Genomic DNA, 19,470 nt, shown 5'->3' with positions numbered 1-19,470 from the left:
TTTGAAACGCACAGACAAACATTCAAAGACACCCTGACTATCAAAGGCAGTGAGTCTAATGGGGGAAATGTACCTTTCTTTCTTGAAATGAAGGTGCTGCTGGAGCTAAAACCTTGTAGACACAACCATCCAAAGCACAATGGCTATTGGCAGAGGTTGAAAATGGGGTATTGCTTTGAACTATCAAAACAAGAGACATTGTGAGTTGGATCCTGGCTGTGGGCTGTATCCAGCCCTGCTGTGCTGCTTGCACAATGAGACTTCTCTCCCCTGCACAACTTCAGATTCTGCTCGGAAGGGCTGGATGATCCTCCAAAGACCAAAGCAGGTTTTGAGGTTTGTGCAGGAGAGAAAGGAAAAGGAACCTCTATTGCAAGAGTGGAACTCTACTGCATTTGATGCAACCCTAAATTAATTGCACTGAAGTGCAATGGAATTTGAATTATAACTAATTTTTCACACTGATTTCAACAGGATCAAAGTGCAACTAGCTCAGTACGGATCCAATGCCAATGTCCCTAATTCCATGAATGTGGGTTAATACTGCTGTGACAAGCTGTAGCACAGGCTCTCCTATGTGGTCCCAGGGCTGCTCAAACTCTCCTGGAGGTGCTGGAAGGAACAGAAGAAGAAGCTCACTTCAGTACTTAATAGATAATGACTGAATTCTCTTCACCACTTACCAGACAGATCAGCAGCAGCTCCAATTGTTTGGGGTGTCTTCACATCGGTACATTATTGAAAACTTACCCAGCTGTGCTCCCTTTTAGAGTTAATTCACGCTTTTGAGATAACTGTCACTTGGACAGAAGGGGCACACTCCACTGGGAATGTCTCCTGCACAAGCGCCCATATGCAGAATGGGAGATGTTCCTCCATACCTGCCACTCATTTCAGCAAGGCACGTGCAGGAGAAGCTGCTGGTGAACGTCAGGGTTGTCCCGTTCTGAAACGTGGATGAGGTTTTTCTCACCTGTTAAGATCCGATGCAATGGCAATGTGACGTAGGTTAGATGTGCATAGAGAAGGAAGTTTTCATCTGTTCTGTTTAGCTTCAGCCATGAGCCCACCAGAGATCTTCCCGTTCCAGACAAAGACCGCGAGCGTAGGTTTGTTGCGTTGTGCAGATCTGCCAAAATACAACAAGGCTGCAGGAAGTAAGCAAAACATTACTGCCCCCAAGACCATTGTCCAGCAAACAGAGGCCCTACAAGGCCCTTCAAGGGCACCACCCCATGTGCCAAGACTGCCTTGGGAAGCTCACAAGGGAAGGGATGAATATCACAGCCACGCACCCAGCAATCACAGGCATCCTGCCCTCTGAACAGGAGAGGCTCCATTCAGCAGTCAGAGCTAAGAGCTGTGTGTGTTTTATATACAAATCAGCCCATTATTCAACTCAATACTACCTTCTCTGACTTGGAAACTCTTGAAGTTACCTGCTTGGTTCCCTGTGATTCGGTTGCTGGGGGCATCATGAGCAGAATGTGGAACCTTTTCTGAATGAAATGCATGTCCTTTATCACTGATTTATTTACAATGCCATCATCAGGAATGAAGGATGGCAAATGTCTTTCTAAGCAAGTCCATCTTCCTCAAGATCCTAAGCCAGTTAGTCAAAAGTCCTTCCCACTACACAGAATAGCTTGTTCTGCATCACCTTAGACCTGACCTACAAACACAACAGAAAATGAGTTGATAGAATTCTGCAATGGTCAGTTGTACCAACACATTTTGCATTTTGGAGGTGGGAAGCCATTTCTGAAGGTTCCCTCACTTAAAAAGCTCCCTGCAAGTAGAAAACGAGCAACACCTGGCAGAAAAGGTTCTAGTCTTGCCCTCCCCCACCGGGCTAGTTTTCCACTTGCAAAGAGCTTTTTAAGTAAGGGAACATTCAAAAACGCAATTTCCACCGCCTTCAATATGAAACGGTAATGTCACCTCATTATCCTGCATGTGATCTGCAACCTCAGTTAGATTTATTGTCCAGTCCTGCTAATCTCACAAGATAACCTCCCACCACAATGTAGTGTTTTCCACAGTTGCAAATACAACAATCGGGTCCACTAGGAGGTTCCATGGGTCAAAGTGATGATAATAAGCAAATACATCTAAGTTTAGTTTGCAAAGGCATGAACTCTAGTTCTCAATGGGACTACTACCTTAGTTCATCTTTTCTCATTTTTGTGTGTCACAATCCAAGCCTGATTTAGTGACCTCAGTGTACACCAGCAGCAACCATCCCTTGAGCCCAGCCATGCCTCAAGATGGCTCTTCTCTCACCTCCACTATCATCATCCCTAAAGAACTCTTCACTGTCATTGGCAGAATGGGATTTCTTCATTTCAGCAATTCGATTCCGCGGCACTTTCCTTTTGAGGGATGGGGAGAAGAAAGAAGGGCGGTTGTTGCGTTCCGGAGTTGGAGGTGTGCTGAATGAAGTGACCTGAAAGAAGAAAATCAGAAGTAAATTGGGATGGAAGGTTATGAGATAATATTGACTGCTCTATGTTTTGATTGACATTGTATTTTATTTTGAACCTCATTCAATGGTTATCTGCTCTGAACTGCAGTCTGGTGAATATAAAAACTGCTTCCTGAACACTGTTTTGAAAATGCATTCTTCTGGCTACTGAACAAACACACATGAAAAAACCACCATTTATGTACAGTGACCATTTAGGGGCAGCTGACCTTTTAATGCAAAATATCCAGTATTTTAATACAGTGATTGCCAACTGGCAATATAGAAGACATACCTGGACTTCACAGGCAATTTTACTTAGATCCTCTAACTTTAACAGAGAAGGAGATATTTAAAGGTTTTCTGACAGTTTCACTTTAGAGTCAAACTGGTTTCCAAAGCTGCAAGATGAATTCTTTCTACTGTTTTGGTTTTTATTTGACGCAGACATCCTGCCCAACAGAGGTAGATTTGAACAGCAAAGATACACTTCTGGCTTCTCAACAGAGTTCTCCAGAGTCCAAGATTGGAGAACTTAACTCACTCTCTCATGTAGAGGTGAACCTGGGTTTGAATCTTCCTCTGTCCCATAGGGAGACGTGTCACCAGTTGAAACGCGACTCACGGCCATTTCCGCATGTCCTTTTCCTTGTGGCCCTTTCATTCGCACAAATTCCATATTATTGTATTTGTAAAAGCCAAAGGACATCCTTTGTGCCATTTTTGCTGCAACGCTTACCTAGAATGAACAGTAAAAATGTAAGACTGGTTATGGGATTCCCAGCCCAGGGAAGGTTTATGCCTGCCTTGCTGTCATTCAGGTGCCAGGTTGAGGCATTTTGTTATCTCAGGGGTTAATAATTTAGATCTGTGGAAAAGCCAGATTCGTTTCTGTGGAACTGGCACTTCTAAAACTGTCCCTTAATGTCCATTCCGTGCTTTTAAGATTTCACCTTTTAGTGTGGCAGCTCCTCTTCTCTGAAACTTCCTGCCTATTAATATTTGGCAAGGACAATCATACTCTTATTGACACCTGCTAAAGAGAGTTCTGTTTACCTAAACAAGTATTTTTATTATCCACATTTGCCTAAAAAAATTTTTGATCTATATTTTGATCATTTTATTGTGTCTGCTGTTTCTAAAGTCTGCATTTACTATTGTTTTATATTTGTGAAGCCCTTTCCACTAGTTTAGGCCAGTATACCTACTGCAGCCTTCTATGTGCAGAGATGCCCTTTTCAGTCTTATCCATGCTCTCGCCATGTTCAGTTTCAATAACTGTAACTGAATGTGGGCGAACCCTTGAAAACATTTGGAAACTTCAGCTGGCTCAGAATGCAGCAACCAGGTTGTGGACCAGGACTTGCATATCTGAGCATATTTTGTTTGCACTAGAAAATCTTAACTGGCTTCCACTTACCGTATTTTTCGCCCTATAGGACACACTGGCCCATAGGACGCACCTCGTTTTTTTTGGGGGGGGGGAATGAATAAAAAAAAATTATTTCCCCCCCAACCGCGAGGCTGGGGCGGGGGAAGCCCGAGCTTCCCCTAACCCCAGCCCCCAGAACAGGCTGCTATCCGCAAGCCTTGCGAGCCCGGCGGTATCTCCCCCTGGGCGCGCAAGGCTTGCAGACACCTGCCCGAAGCACGGGGCGTCCTCCGGAGGGCGCCCCATGCTTCGGGCTGCAGGCTGCTGCCCGCAAGCCTTGCGAGTCCGCGGGAACTCCTGCCAGGCTTCCAAGGCTTGCGGATAGCTTCCTGAAGCCTGGAGAGCGAGAGGGGTCGGTGCGCACGGATGCCTCTCGCTCTCCAGGCTTCAGCGAAAACCTGCATTCACCCCATAGGACGCACACACATTTCCCCTTCATTTTTGGAGGGGGGAAAGTGCGTCCTATAGGGCGAAAAATACAGTATGTTTTGGATACAAATTGAAGTGCTAATTTTAGCTACCAAACTCTTAAAAAAGAAAAAAAAGTGGCAGCACTGTATCTAAAGGACTTCCTTCTTTCATACAAAGCTGTTTGTTTATTAAAGGTCGTCTTTGGTGATCTTGCTCCAAGAGCTTCCACCTTCAGATATTAGGTGGGTGACAACTGGTGTGAGGTCTTTATCTGTGGCAGCCTAGGGAATTCTCCAGGCAGTCTGGTTTGTTTATACACAACCATTTAGGCACATGGCTAAAAACAGAGGATAATCTAGAAAGTTCTTGAAATGCACAGAACATTTTTGCATGAAGCTGGTACAACAGTCTGCATTTGGACTGAGAGTTTTCTACACCCAAACTACCTTTCACATTTCCAAGAGAACTCAAGTGGATTTTGCTTCTCCTAGTAACAGTTTATGGCTCCTTAAGAAATTCTGGCTTTACCTTCAAAGAGTCAGAGGTTTAGGAGTAAACTGGGAGTGAACCCTCCCTGCTCCCTGACCACATAAGCACTTTTCTCCCAGTGAGTTGTAGCAATGCAGCACGACAAGGTAAAGTGAGGAAGGGACCAGGGTAGAGTTATCCCTCATGTTGTTGTAGAAAACAGGCACCCCACTTCCCAATAGTCACTTTAGTCACCTAGTGCAGTCACCTGTGAGGTATCAACCTAGCTAAGCAGGTGACCATCACCAAAAGGGCTCTCACCCCATTGTCTTTTTTTAAAATGCTTTTTTGAATTCAAAAAAAGCACACATTCAGAAAAAGAAAAATACATATTCCCACATGCTTAGTTTCTTTCCTTATACACAATTTCTATAATGACTTCCCATCATCCCATTGTGGATCCTAAATGCTTTCATCGTGTGTCACACTTTTCATTATCAGTCCAAATCAATCTCCATTATTTTATTTTCCTATAGTTTTCCATATTTCTGCAGGGTTCTCACCCTATTGTCATAGACCTTCTTGAGGGCTTCGTAGCGGATCGATCCCTGGAAGATAACTCCTTGGAAGGTGTTGCTCTTGTCACTGGCCACCAGCTCCACACAGACCATCTCACCTTCTCCTACAGTCATATCGCTGAACACCTAAATGAACATCCCAAAAACTTGCACTTAGTAGAAGGAGGAAAAATCAGTAGCTCTAGATAGCTAAAACTTCATTTGCTGCCGCCTATTTTACATAGATTGCAAAATACAAACGTCCTTTTCAAGGCACACGATGCAGGACTTTGTTGCAGAAAAGCAAATTCCAAATGATTGGCCTGGAAGCACTAAAACCTGTAGCAGTTAAAATGTATCCTATTTTATTTTTTTGAGCAAGAAGGGCAGTAGGGGGAAGAGCATTAAACATGAAACTGCCCAAAATGCTCACAAAGCATAACTTAATACAATATAATGCTGGGGGGGGGGGGGAGAAAAATTGAGGGTTGTGTGACTGAACAGAAAGGGAACCAATTTTCGTTTATCTCCCCTTCCCCACTGAAGACACCTCTGCTCTCCCTAAATGGGACATGGGGTGGGGGCAATCATCAGAAAGTGCTTCCCTCCCAATTCAGCTGACATACGGTCTACTGTCCACTGAGGAACACAACACAATCATGGTGAGGCTGCAGTCCTCTCTCTGGACCCCTGGGAGGTACAGGGAGAGAGAGAGAGGCCACACACCAGGTCTCCCATCACCAGCTGAGCCAAAAGGTGGTATATGGGGGCCTTCTTATTACCCCCAAAGACCCCCAAGTCCAGGGGAAATTTAAGAGCTGACTTGAATCTCTCCCTTTCATTTCTAATGGGAGAGAAATAGCGAAGAAGAAGAAGAAGAAGAAGAAGAAGAAGAAGAAGAAGAAGAAGAAGAAGAAGAAGAAGAAGGAGGAGGAGGAGGAGGAGGAGGAGGAGGAGGAGGAGGAGGAGGAGGAGGAGGAAGAAGAAGAAGAAGAAGAAGGGCAGAAGAGTACAAAGGTGCTTCTGCTCTGCCAGCAAGAGCAGGTTGGGGGGCTGGATATGGTGGATTAACAACCTCCAGTTTTGCCCTGGGCCAACCTTCAGAGAGCCTAAGGAAAAGGACAATCTCTAAGCCTTTGGCAATATCTGATAAAGGTAAAGGGACCCTGACCTTTAGGTCCAGTGGTGACCAACTCTGGGGTTGCAGTGCTCATCTTGCTTTCTTGGCCAAGGGAGCCGGCGTACAGCTTCCAGGTCATGTGGCCAGAAGGACTAAGCCGCTTCTGGCGAACCAGAGCAGCGTACGGAAATGCCATTTACCTTCCCGTCGGAGCAGTACCTATTTATCTACTTGCATTTTGACGTGCTTTCGAACTGCTAGGTGGGCAGGACCTGGGGCTGAACAACGGGAGCTCACCTCGTTGCAAGGATTCGAACCGCCAACCTTCTGATTGGCAAGCCCTAGGCTCTGTGGTTTATTTGATAAAATACTGCAAAATTTTGACATGCAGTTTATTTAACCAGGTTAAACAGTTACTGAGCTTTTCCAAGTCTTTTCTTTGGGCTTTGAACTTGCTTTACAGTATTTTGCATATGTCTGTCTGCAAGTGATTAACACATGTAGGCAAGGTTCCTCTATGTTTACAGGTCCTCTATACCAACAGAGAAGCCAAGAGCTGGCCTAGGCTCAGAGGGGAGACCGTCAGGAGCCCCACATAATCTGCTCCAAGCTTTCTAAGGAAAAGGAATACAAGTAGAGGAAACAAACTCAGATGTGTCCAGATGTTCCCATGCAGTGCAGTTACGTTACGTAAACACAACACTGTTGGCTGGAGCTACCACAACTATTTGAAATTAAAGACAAGCACAAGAAATGGCATCTGTTCTTGTGAGTGACCTACCTCTTCAAAGTTGTCAATCATAAAAAATATGTTTGGATAGCTGATCTTCGATTCCTCCCCTTTGCTATCCATCGGGTGCTTACTGGGAGATGCAAAGACTTGCTGGAAGAAACCATTTGGAAGATGTTATTAGCTTGCTGCACGGATATTGGCATGTACATGAAGGGAAAGGGGCTGAGATCAAGGCTGTCCCTTCAAGCTTCTCACGATGAACTGCACTTCTCACCTGGGATTTCTTTTTATGAATGTGGATATCCCCTCCATCTGAACGAGTACACACCGCACAAGTCACTATGTAATCCAGCTGAAACAACACCAAGGCGTTGGAAAAGAAGCATTAATGGTTGTACACAACCAAAGCAGAATGACAGCCTTAACAGCTTTTTCATTAAGCTTTCCTCCCCGGCGTCAGCAACTACAGGAGAAAATGTGACCTTCCAGTTTCCATTTCCTCTCTGATTCATAAATACTCTGGTCTGCTTTTTAAAGGCAAGTTCCTTCCCCAGTCAATGTCTAACTGCTCTGCAGATACCCTCCTCCAAGGACACACACAGCCTAGTTCAAAAACAGCACTTTTATCAAACGAGGATCATGCAACCAGAGATTTCAAATCAACATACAATTCCTCACCTCTGCAGCTCCTCACCAGGTGCCCAATTTCTACTTTGCCCCTTGTTTCCACAAGTCTTCCTCCTCTTCTCGCTGACGTTCCCTCATTCAGTCCCTTCTTACAACCCCCTTTCCCCAACATTCCTTGATCTGCAGCCTTTCCCAACCACTGTCTGCTCTTGTTCTGAGCTACCTGTTTCCTCTTTCCTCTACTCCTCCTTTGACAGGTCTTTCTGCTTACCTTGACCCTTCCTAAGATCAGAGCAGGTCAGCCAAGGGCAGGAGTGCCAGCTTGGCCCCCAATCATGGGGGCCCGGGATCGTGGGTGCAATGCAGCATGCATGGCCCTGGCACTTAAATTTGTGGGCGCTCAGTCCCTTCATGAAGAATTTTGTGGGTGCTCAGGCCCCAGGGAGTTGGCACCTCTGGCCAGTGGCAGCCAGAGACACTTCTACTTTCACAACTTTGATATCCCTGCTCTGTGACAATAAATATAGCAGGCCAGAGAACAAAGGCCAACAGAAAGAGGAGGACTTCTCCAAGGGCAAAACCAGCCTGAAAGGGGAACAGAAAGCTACATCCGCACATCTGAAACCTGGGGGGAGGGGGGCCAGAGGGATTTTATTTTTTTAAAGTGCAGACACCATCTTCAAAATTTTGTACCATGGTACCTCGGGTCAAGTACTTAATTCGTTCTGGAGGTCCGTTCTTAACCTGAAACTGTTCTTAACCTGAGGTACCACTTTAGCTAATGGGGCCTCCTGCTGCTGCCACACAATTTCTGTTCTCATCCTGAAGCAAAGTTCTTAACCCGAGGTACTATTTCTGGCTTAGAGGAGTCTGTAACCTGAAGTGTATGTAACCTGAAGCGTATGTAACCCGAGGTACCACTGTAGTTGAGAAGTTACCTGCTTTTTGATGATACGTTTGAATTCTGTCACACACTCAATATACAGAAGGGTAAAATAGCTTTTTTTACTTATGTCGTTTTTCATGTCTTCTTTTTAATTATCTATTGTAGCAGTACACCAGAATCAAAACAGCCTCAATAGCAAGGAGGTGAACCATTAACTTTTAGCTCCCCCAAATGAAAATTGATCACCAGAGAAGGGTTCCTGCTTTTTTAGTTGACTGATCTAACAATTAAATATTGTTGGGCTAAAAAAAAGGGAACACAGCACATGACAAACGTTCTAGAATAACCCAACATCTATTTGAATCCAATCTTTCCTTAAACAGTGCTCAAGTCAGCTAAAACCACAGATTAAAACTAAATGTAAATCAACAATATAACAGCTTTAAAAACTGAATCATTTCTCTCTCTCTCTCTTTTTTTTTAAAGTCAAGATTCCAAATTTTTAGCAAGAAAACTCCCAGGCTGTACATGATGTCTAGCATCTTCAATGAGTAATAAAACTGCAGAGAAGTCTAGACTGTCAATTAAGTGGAAACAAAGATCCGTCTCTGTACTCCAACATACTGTGCAACAGCTAAGGCAGGAGCTGCTAACCTGACACAATAGGAGACAATTGTCTTCTAGATCAGAAATGACAGGCGCCAGCTCAACCTAGAACCGTGTATATTCCAACATAGTAATCTCACCAGGATTGTTTTCATCTATAGCTGATATAATTCAGAATGGTTGTCCACTGGTGCACAGCCAATGTATGATTACAGTAAATTGCACAGACATATATTTTGCATTGATATGCATTAAAAACAGAATCTGTGTGGTTTGAGGTCAGGGTCTTCCAGAAATGAAAATATTAAATCAAGGTTTAAAAGAATGGCTTAGCATTATGTAGGAACACATTAAGCCATTAAAAGAATGGCTTAGCATTATGTAGGAACACAACCAACGTGGAAAGAAGAGACCAAGGTGGCCCAATTAACCAGGGTTAAACAAGAATGTTAAGATTTGGAAAAACCAGTCTTCAAGAGTCGTGCTTAGGTTTGTGTGGCCACCTTATCTCCAAACACCAAGCTATAAAGACACAACCAAAGAACAAATGGAAAACAAAACAAACTATGGGGGCAAAAGTCATGGCTCATCAGTGAGACAACTCATGGTTTGCTGAACAAACCTTGTTTTAAGACCAATGATGGCTTAGAATTACATAGGAACATAGCCAGAGTGACTAGGGCTGATCACATGGACCCCTCCCACAGTTTGGACAATCCCAGGATGAAGAGAGTCCCATGTGATCATGCCTGCCAATGCCATTGCAGTCATTTATACACTTTATTACTGCTATGGAATGAACCCACAAGTAAGTAGTTTCCATCTTCCTAGCATATGCATTATTTAGAACCAGGGTAGAGAACCCGTGACTGCCCAGATGTTGCTGGACTCCTACCAAACCTGAGAATCAGTCATAAAGGCTGAGAATGATGAGGGATGAAGTCCAGCACTGGAAAAGCCAGAAGTTCACCACCCCTGATTTAAGAGGATACCTGAAGACTTTCTTTTTGGTGGTTTGGACAGTTACTAGACACTTACAATGCTAAGAAAAAATCGACAAGGCATTAGCAAAAGCTACATACAGAAGGGCACACACAGAATGGAGTAAAGCTGGACCTCTGAGGTTTATGTGATGGGTGTGGGTTAGTGATTGTGGATATGAGAAGAGCAGAGCCCAGACACATGAACTAGCTAGGCAGAGGAATAATTATTTCACAAAATCCAAGAGACTGGTTCTTGTGCCTCTACCTGCCATGCTACTGAATAATGGAAGGTAAGTGGCACAGTCAGCTTCTGGATCCTCTCCTTTAACGCTTAAGTATTTGAGAAGCACTGAATTTGTGCTCCCCACCCCCACCCCTGAGAAAATCAAGTTGCCACCTCTGAATGCAAATTCTGGGACAAAGCTGATTTTCTTTCCAAACTTAAGGAACATTCCTGTATCGCAGGGGCCTGGACAAGATGACCTTCAGGGCACTGTTCTTTCCAACCCTACTATTCAATAATTCTATTATCACCCCAAGAAGGCACTTTAAGAAGTTCTCTCTTTTCCCTTGTTGTGCCTACTGGACAGCTTCCATTACATTATCCTATTTGCACTAAGGAGAAGGACGATGCTTCTTCAAAATAATCCCCAAAATACTGGTCTTGCCTTGCAGCCAGCCAGGAAACAAAGCTGCATCTGGAAATGGTAGGCACCCTTGGCCTTTGACTGATTCCTTAGATGCCTTCCTCCAGCTTGGAGCAACAAGCAACACAGGTCACCATCAATTCACAAGCGACACATAAGCCCCAGCACTCCATGAAGAGCTCATATATGGATGACCACCTTGGATGCAGCCTTATACTATTTAGCTCAATATTGTCAACACTGACTGGCAGTGGCTCTCCAGTGTCTCAGACTGGAGACATTCCCACCCCTATCTGGAGATGCCAGGAACTGAGCCTTTTGCATGCAAAGGAAATGTTCTACAGCCTTTGCCCTTGACCAGGCAGCCCGGCTGTCAAAACGCAGGCAATTTTGGACAGATGAAAATCCTATATCCGTATGAAGCAAAGGGTACAGAGCCAATGAAACTGCCTCCCCATCACAACCACACACAGACAAAATATCTGTGTTCCATAAAGGGAAGGGGCTTCCTATATTAATAAATCAAAGCCTGGAGAAACAGAAATGTTAGGCTACCTTTTGAAGGATAAGGTTCAAGCAGACACTTTCCTCCCAGTCGATATCTGGATCTCCCAGGCCAGGCAGCTTTTTAGAATCCCTGCGGTACACTTCCACTTCAACCTGCTGAGGGGGGAAAACCAAAAGGTGTCTTTAAGTAACGGGAAAACTCATATTTGAGTGGCTACAAATTTATTAAAAGCAAAGGTAGCCCCTGCCCACAGGCTCACAGTCAAGAAACATAAGCAAAGGAGAAGGGCAGGGAGATTATTCAAAGCAGTGGTCATTCAAGGTTGTAACTTCCAAAAATTGGGTTTGAACCTCAGATTATCACAAGTCTTTTGCAATTCTTTTCTGTGACTGAGAGGAACAGTGATAAGAAGCAGTGGTGCCACCACTACTCTAATTCAAAGTAACCATTATGACCACCAAATACTTCTCCCTTTGGACTTTAACTCAACCAGCTCCCAAACTCTCTCCTCCCCCCTTTTAAAGTTTAATATGAGAGGTGTTATAGCTCAAGGCTGCCTAGAAGGTCCACTCATTTCGCAGCTTATGCACAGTAAACCCAAAGAATTGCAATAAATAAGCTGTTTTTGCAATTCCAGAATGCAGCACCAGATATTTCTCAACAGGAGGCTATGGAGATTATTGAACAGACTGGGAGGAGTTGGGCCCCTATATCAATTGTATGTGCAATAGTTGAGTTAGCACTTCTTTTTTTCAATTTCAGGAAGAATTGCACCTATAGCCAAAAGTAAGATTCTGTTCTGGTTGCTGTTGTCAATTCCTTCTTTCCCAATCGTCCCAGGCCCACAGATCGAAATCTCGCCCAACTCTTGCATGAAAATCAGGGTGACATCCAGCTGAGAATAAAAATTTTCTTTAATGTCTTCATCGGCATCCAGTATTGGTGCATAAGCGCTTAGAATAGTAGCCTGATGGTTTTGGGCGAGTTTTATTCAAAGGGTTGAAAGTCACTCATTAATGCCAGTAGGGACTTCTGACAAGAGCTTCACAAGATCATTTTTGATAGCAAAGCCTACTTCATGTATTCAATGTTCTTGTTCATGTAGACCTTTCCAAAAGAATCTGTAGCCTCCTTTTTCTTCCTTCAGTTGTCCCTCTTCTGCTCTTCGAGTTTCTTGAAGCGCTGCAATATTAATGTTAGAATGTCTCTTGTGATGATGGCAGTTCAACGCTCATTGTCTGTGTTATCCAACAAAGTCCGTATATTCCATGTTCCAAATTTCAATTGTCTTTTGTGATCGCTGAGTGGTGACCCCATTGGGCGCAGTTATCCAGTCAGGGAAAAAGGGAGGCAGACTATGTTTCGGACGCCTTTTCTAGCCCTTGCCCCTATTCAGGGTGAGCAGAGTGGATCCTAAATAGGACTGCTCAGGCATGGATACAGCTGACGAGCAGCTCAACTGCCTCATTCCTTGAGTCAGAACAACTGTATCTGTATCCACCGCCCATATGCTGGTTCATGACTAGGGGCTTCCAGATTTCACACTGGGAGGAGGACAACAGGCTAATGCTTCTGAGAAGGCTGCTGGATGAGTGGACCATAGAAGGACCACACGAGGAGGACAGACAGTGCGTGACTTTCAAAGAGACACAAGATTTCCACACCAGAGAGGTCAGGCACAAAGCAGCCCTTAGTGAAGCTAAGATCCAGAGAGTGCCCAGGCAGTGTGTGCTGAGAGTCAGTTCAGAGGCAAAGACTGAAGGAAGAGGAAAGGGAGAGGAGACAGGGAGGCAGCTAGGTCAGAGGGACACATGAATGTTGAAATTTCGCCTCACTGCAGAGAATGGGCACTGTTGCCGAGGAGGGTGACTAGCCAGACATCAGGAGCGTGACAGAGAACAGCAACATGGGGATGCAAAGGACAGAAGAGGGTAAAAAAGCAGCAGGATAGAGATGTGGGGGGCGAGGAGCAGGGGAGGAGGAGGAGGCAGCATTGGTGGGCTGTGTCTTGGGGAGGAAGGCCATGTTTCAGCAAGGAAAAGTAATTGCAAGGATCAAGGGAACAGACGACGGAGGAGGACCACTTTCTCCAGAAGGGCACAGCAGCAGTTGGGAATGCTCAAGGATTTGTCCAGGCCACAACTTCAAGTGGAGTGACTTCATTTGCACATCACAGACTAATCTTCTTTGGTTTTTGCACTTCTCAAAGTTTGACAAAAACACAGTTCCCAGTTCAGAGAAATAATTAAAAAACAAAAGCAAAATGCATACAAAAAGGCAGTGTGGTTTTATTCATATAGCACTGATAATTATTTTATTATATTTTACATAAACACAACTCAGGGTTGTGTCTGATTAAGTAGTTTATAAAATTATTCTAAATCAATAACATTATTTTGTGGACAACTTATGCAAAAATAGGAATGTTTGCACAGTTTGTTTTTTTGCAGGCGCAGCGTGGAGTATGAGAAGGGCAAGAGGAGCTGGGCAGAGAGAGGGGCAAAAGAAGGTGCCGCTTGCCAAGAGAAAGAAATATGCTTCCCATGTTAACAATACATCTTTGTTTGGGGTCGAATGCAACATCCCAGCAGTGTCTACACTATAAGCACACGCAGAGCTCTTACTGCACATCTTATTGTAGAGCCTGACACCAGGCCGCAGTCAGGAAAAGAGGGGCTTCCAAGAACACAGAAGGTGGCCACCCTTGGTCTATATATCTGGGGGCTCTCACCACACGGGTTCAGGGCACCGACTGTTCCACTGTGTTGAAGACCCAAGATCAGCCATGGTAGGAGAAGCAACGAGAGCCAAAGGAGGTTCTCCTTCCTCCCCACTGTCTTGTCACCTCCAAACACTGTGATTTCTCATTTTCTCCAACTTAAAGACCACAAAGTGATGGCATATCAAGCTGCCACTTTCTCCTCTCTCATTGAAAACAAAATTGCCACAGCTACCTATGCCACAATGAGCCAACACAAGCATGCACAGATCCACATTTCTGCCATGACAGGAAGCAATCATTCTGCAGGAAATGGAAACTTTTACATCCTCCTCCTCCTCCTCCTCCTCCTCACACAACCACCTCTGCACTGGTGAGAAGATTTACTCTAGACAGTGCTTCCAGCTTTCAGGTCGCATTTTATGTCAAATCAATATACATTATCATATAAACATCTGGTTGCACTTTGGCTTAAACGAGACTCATAAAAAGGAAGAGACATTTCATCAACCTGTAATCTATCACTAAATCAAGCTTTTAACCTATCAGAAGGAACGAATACGCTGCTAGAAGTGGTGTTAGTGATACCTAAGTAAAGGAGGGAATGACTCATGTATATTTCCCCACTTCTCTTCCAGCCTTCCCCGTTTCCTGCTTCACTCGATAACTCTTCACTCCATCTCTCCCACTCCCTGGCTTGCCTTATTTCCCCCAGCACATTGATGCTGCCACAGCAGCTGCCACCTACTCAATTCTTCACCTGGGCAGATGAGTTGGAGATACTGACGGATGCCTAGAAGAGCCATTTTATTTCCTCTCCTGCAGTTCTAAGAGAAACAGAGTAGTCCAGATTTAGGATATCAAATATCCTAGAAAGAGAGGAATGTATAGCCCTGTGCAATAGTTCTTCAAACATTTTTTCCTACCCTCTGTTGCTTAGAGGTGCATGCTGAGGAATTCCTGTGCACCTCACACAGGGTCTAGTGCCACATAAATCGAGCATGTGCCTGACCCAACCAGGATTTTCTGGTAGCTGCATATGGCAGGGGAAAGGTGCCAGGACTGGGCAAGCTCTTTGTCAGAGAAAAAGCTTCTCATGAACGTTTCTCATGAATGCACCTCACCTCAAGAAGCTTCTGAGGAACTCCAAAAGCTCTCCAGAACACATTTTGAAATCCACTGTGGTATAGCCTTGACTCTGAGCAAATTCTTAGGTACCAGGAAGTTTCAAATATAGTTGTACCTTGGAAGTCGAACGGAATCCGTTCCAGAAGTCCGTTCAACTTCCAAAACATTTGGAAACCAAATTGCAGCTTGGAAGCTCCTGCAGCCAATCAGAAGCTGCGGAAGCCCCGTCAGCTTCCAAAAATAGTTCGCAAACCAGAACAGTCACTTCCGGGTTTGCGGCATCCGGGAGCCAAAACATTCAAGAACTAAGCTGTTCGAAAACCAAGGTATGACTATACACAAGTACATAAATATACACAGAAACAATTCCGGTCTCACAGAGACAGTTCTTCACGTTGCATCAATGTGTTTTGATGCAGCATATGTGTGATTTGCTGCTCCCTCACAAATGGAAGGGTGTTCTCTATGAGAATAAACGTGAGCAAAGCCCTGAAGTCTCCATTGGAGCCCTTCAGTCTAGGGCTGGGAAATATGAAGCCCAGGGATGGACTGTGGTCCTCCCAGTCTCTCTAGTTAGCCCTTGAGACTCTCCCAAGACCAGGCCCCTCTCGTCTTGCTCTGTTTTTGCCTGGCTGGAATGTATCCCTGAACTGCAAGAATGGTTCTTGTTTGCCTGGATGGAGAAGAGTGAGAGAGAGAGTAGAAACATTGGACTATTCACAGTTGAATGTGCCCTGTTGCATCTGTTGCCCATAGCCTGACGCACTTCTGCCCCTGCCCATCACTGCCATCCATCCCCCCAGAAGATTGCCTGTGAGGGAACGCAAGTCTCTGGCTGAGAAATGTTTGCTACCCATGAGCTATATCATACAATCACTTTTTAAAAACAACAACATCAGGTTATAATCTTTACATTTCATAATGTCCAATCTAGAAACAAAATGCATTTGTCTTCTGATTTCCAAGTGGATTTTTTGTTCATCACAAAATAGCTCCAAATCAGGTCGATTTAAGGGTACTTGTGGCCAGCTTCACAAACTTTATATTCAGGGAAATGTGGTGAGTGGTTGTTAAGTGGGTATGTTTCATTTCCTCTGGAATTTTATAACATGAGCTAATACCTACCACATGATCACAGGCACCGACTGTCATACAAATGGCCTCCGGGTTCTAAGTGCTATAACGTGGCAAAGCACCCCAGAACACATAATTGTAGTATTCTTTCCCATTTCATTGCCTAAGATCATGATGGCCAAATATTTCATGTAAAAATATCTTTAACTTTTATAAGCCAGCAAATCACACACATCCCAAGAGTCTATCCAAGCTTTACGGCATCTCTCGACACACAGCATTGCTCAGGATGCAGGCAATGCCAAAACACAAATTGCACTTAACTTGAAGGAAAAGGTGCCTCTTGGGTGTAAGATTCCATTACCCAACTTACCTTCTTCCCATCTGTATTGTCTCCACCAACGTATGACAGTTTCCTTCGGACATAGAAGAGCATGTCATCTTGCCGGGGGGCCCATTTCTCCATAAAGTAAGTGGAAAACATCCAAGTCCAGAATACAATGCGGTCATCTTTGAAACAACCTTTTAGAAAAGAGATCCATATTGGTTGGTTGGTTTGATTTATTCCTTGTCTGCCCTTCGCCCTAAGGTCCCAGGGCAGGATACAACATTAAAACACAAGACAGTAGGCCCGCAAATTACATGCATTTAACTTGTGTGCCTTCAGCTTTACATATGTGGTAAATAAAAAACAAAAAGAAGTGGAAAGGAGGTGGGTTTCCAGGAAAAATGACTTTGGCAATCCCAACCGCCACTGAACCCAATGGGTTTTGACTAGAAACAATTTGGGCTTTAGGCACGATCCCTGGAATGTAACTGCAGCATAAGTTGAAGCATTACTGTATTAAAAACCAACAGCTTACAATCACAATCAAGATGACAATTAAGAACCTCCGAACCCACATTGCAGCCGTTTTTAAAACACCAAATGCCTGAACTTTTAATGCTGGCCAATTTTTTCCATTTGTTTCCTAGCAGGATCCTACCCGGTTCAATCCCATCTTTTATTATGTGGAAGCCACGCAAACCTCATATATAACGCAACTTCCTTTGAGAATGGAGGTTTGAAGCAAATGTCTCCCTTGCCAACCTGCCCCAGGTGAACTGCAGCTCCAGCTGTCTCTCCCCAACCCCAGGGAAGTGAGAGAAGGAGAGAAAACTGGCCAAGAGGACAAAGTATTGAACTGCACTTTGCGCTGGGCCTTTGGAGGAGGCAATCTCAGTGGCAAAAAGGAACAGCAATGACATTTAGGAACCCATTTTTACAGCAGTGTCCCTGCTTGCCCCAGCAATAATTTAGATTCACGATCAACCATTATTAGTCGTTGTCATTAATACGAGGCAATCGTTTTCAGCTTATAAGCGACTTGAGCAAGGCAGCTTCCTTGCTTTGCCCGCCCTCAGCTTCAGCTGCCATAAGCATGCTGGTTTCAGAGGAGGGGAAGTGGAAAGGAGAAGCATAGCTGCTTCCTCACACTGAGATGACCGGAGATGTTTCCCCCAGGACAGGGTGTTTTCAGACTGTTGGCTTACTGAGGTCCCGTTGTGTTTGCAACAGTGACCATCACACAGCTCCAGAACTACCAGAAGGAAGACATCATCCTGAAAAAATGTACAGTATTTCTGTTTGCTCAGATATCATAAGGGGGTGAGAACAGAAAAGTTAAGCATCGTTAGAAAGGCACCTTGTGCAGATCACGTGAAGCACACCTTTTATCACTATTTACTACAGGTTATTGCTGAGACTTGTCAGCTGGTGACGGAGGCTTGCAGCTCACTGCCAAGAGAGTCTTGGCAAGACCCCACATAAAAAGCAAATCATTTAATTTCCACTCCTGCATTAGCCTGCATGAAATATGCTACTATCTTGAAAAGGTCCCCTCTTAATTACCCTACAGGGACCCAAAACGGCATGGGGGAGAGGAAGGGAAGCTGCACACGCCCAGTCCCTGCTGCCAACTGAAGCACTTCTAGCAGAAATAAAAACAAGATCATTTGTAGGGTGAATGAGGACAATCTCGTGAGCAAAAACAACTCACCGATTTTGAAAGAGCAGGAGCACAGTCACTTTGCCTCTACTCCTAGGCAAAGGCACAGCCATAAAACTCAAGTGACAAAGCTCTTCCTTCAGGCTGAATATCTGAAAGCTGTTTCCTAGCGGGGGATGTGAAAGCCTACATACCAGTTCTCTGTATGCAGGGTCTTTTCTTTCAGGGAGGACCACTTTAATTAAGCAATCTTTAATTATCCAAAAATTTAAAAGGTTCAGCATTTATAATGCAATTTTATATAGTGCTGCTTCTGAGTGCTCAAAGTTCTTCCTGTACATCTTTTAAAGAATCTTTTCCACACCCCTGCAATGTTAAGTCACCATTGCGGGTTTGGACAAGATGACCCTCACAGTCCCCTCCAACTCTACAAAATGCAATTTAAAATGCAGCCTCATTTTAAAAGTAGATGATAGATCAAGACCATAAGGGGAGGGAAATATAAGGGTCAGACTGAGTCCAAACCAAAGGCCAGGCGGAACAGCTCTGTCTTGCAGGCCCTGTGGAAAGATGTCAAGTCCCGCAGGGCCCTAATCTCTTGTGAAGAGCATTCCAGCAAGTCGGGGCCAGTACTGAAAAGGTCCTGGCCCTAGCTGAGACCAATCTAACCACCTTGCAACCTGGGACCTCCAAAATGTTGTCATAAAATAAAACCTGCCTCCCTCAAAAAACAATCTCATGGTGCTTCAGTTGGTTGAATAAGAAGCTGACCTTTCTCAAATGTCTTATATAAGTAGATCATGGCACTCCAGTTCACTATAGTTGCATCGGTGGAGTGGGGTGGGGGACACCTGAGCATAGACCAGGGACATCCAGGTTCAAATCTCCACTCAGCCACAAGGTTCACTGGGTGACCTTGACCAGACCCTTGAGGAACACTTGAGGGAGTTGGGCATGTTCAGCCTGGAAAAGAGGAGACTGAGGTGACATATGAGAGCCTTCTTCAAATATCTCAAGGGCTGTCACATGGAAGATGGAGCAGGCTTGTTTTCTCCTGCTCTGGAGGGAAGGACTTGAACCAACAGATTCAAGTTACAATAAAGGAGGTTCCAACTAAAC

At 44.5% G+C, this 19,470-nt stretch overlaps 1 protein-coding gene across 2 annotated transcripts in view; it reads right to left on the bottom strand.

The window, feature by feature from the left end:
* Nucleotides 1-19,470, bottom strand: part of KIAA0930 — a 54,480-nt gene that overhangs the window by 1,507 nt on the left and 33,503 nt on the right. The window contains exons 2-9 of one of the 2 annotated variants that reach the window (XM_081861407.1): nucleotides 16,737-16,885; nucleotides 11,490-11,597; nucleotides 7,460-7,537; nucleotides 7,234-7,335; nucleotides 5,339-5,479; nucleotides 3,009-3,203; nucleotides 2,284-2,446; nucleotides 974-1,129 (exon numbers count right to left, since the gene is read on the bottom strand). In XM_081861407.1, coding sequence (XP_081717533.1) covers nucleotides 974-1,129; nucleotides 2,284-2,446; nucleotides 3,009-3,203; nucleotides 5,339-5,479; nucleotides 7,234-7,335; nucleotides 7,460-7,537; nucleotides 11,490-11,597; nucleotides 16,737-16,885 — 1,092 coding nt within the window. The remainder of the gene's footprint in view (nucleotides 1-973; nucleotides 1,130-2,283; nucleotides 2,447-3,008; nucleotides 3,204-5,338; nucleotides 5,480-7,233; nucleotides 7,336-7,459; nucleotides 7,538-11,489; nucleotides 11,598-16,736; nucleotides 16,886-19,470) is intronic. The other variant, XM_081861408.1, reaches the window with a different exon arrangement.

Source organism: Podarcis erhardii (genome assembly GCF_964252035.2).
Source record: "Podarcis erhardii genome assembly, chromosome: 5".
NCBI classification, from domain to species: Eukaryota; Metazoa; Chordata; class Lepidosauria; order Squamata; family Lacertidae; genus Podarcis; species Podarcis erhardii.
This window is presented reverse-complemented; position numbering and strand designations above follow the sequence as displayed.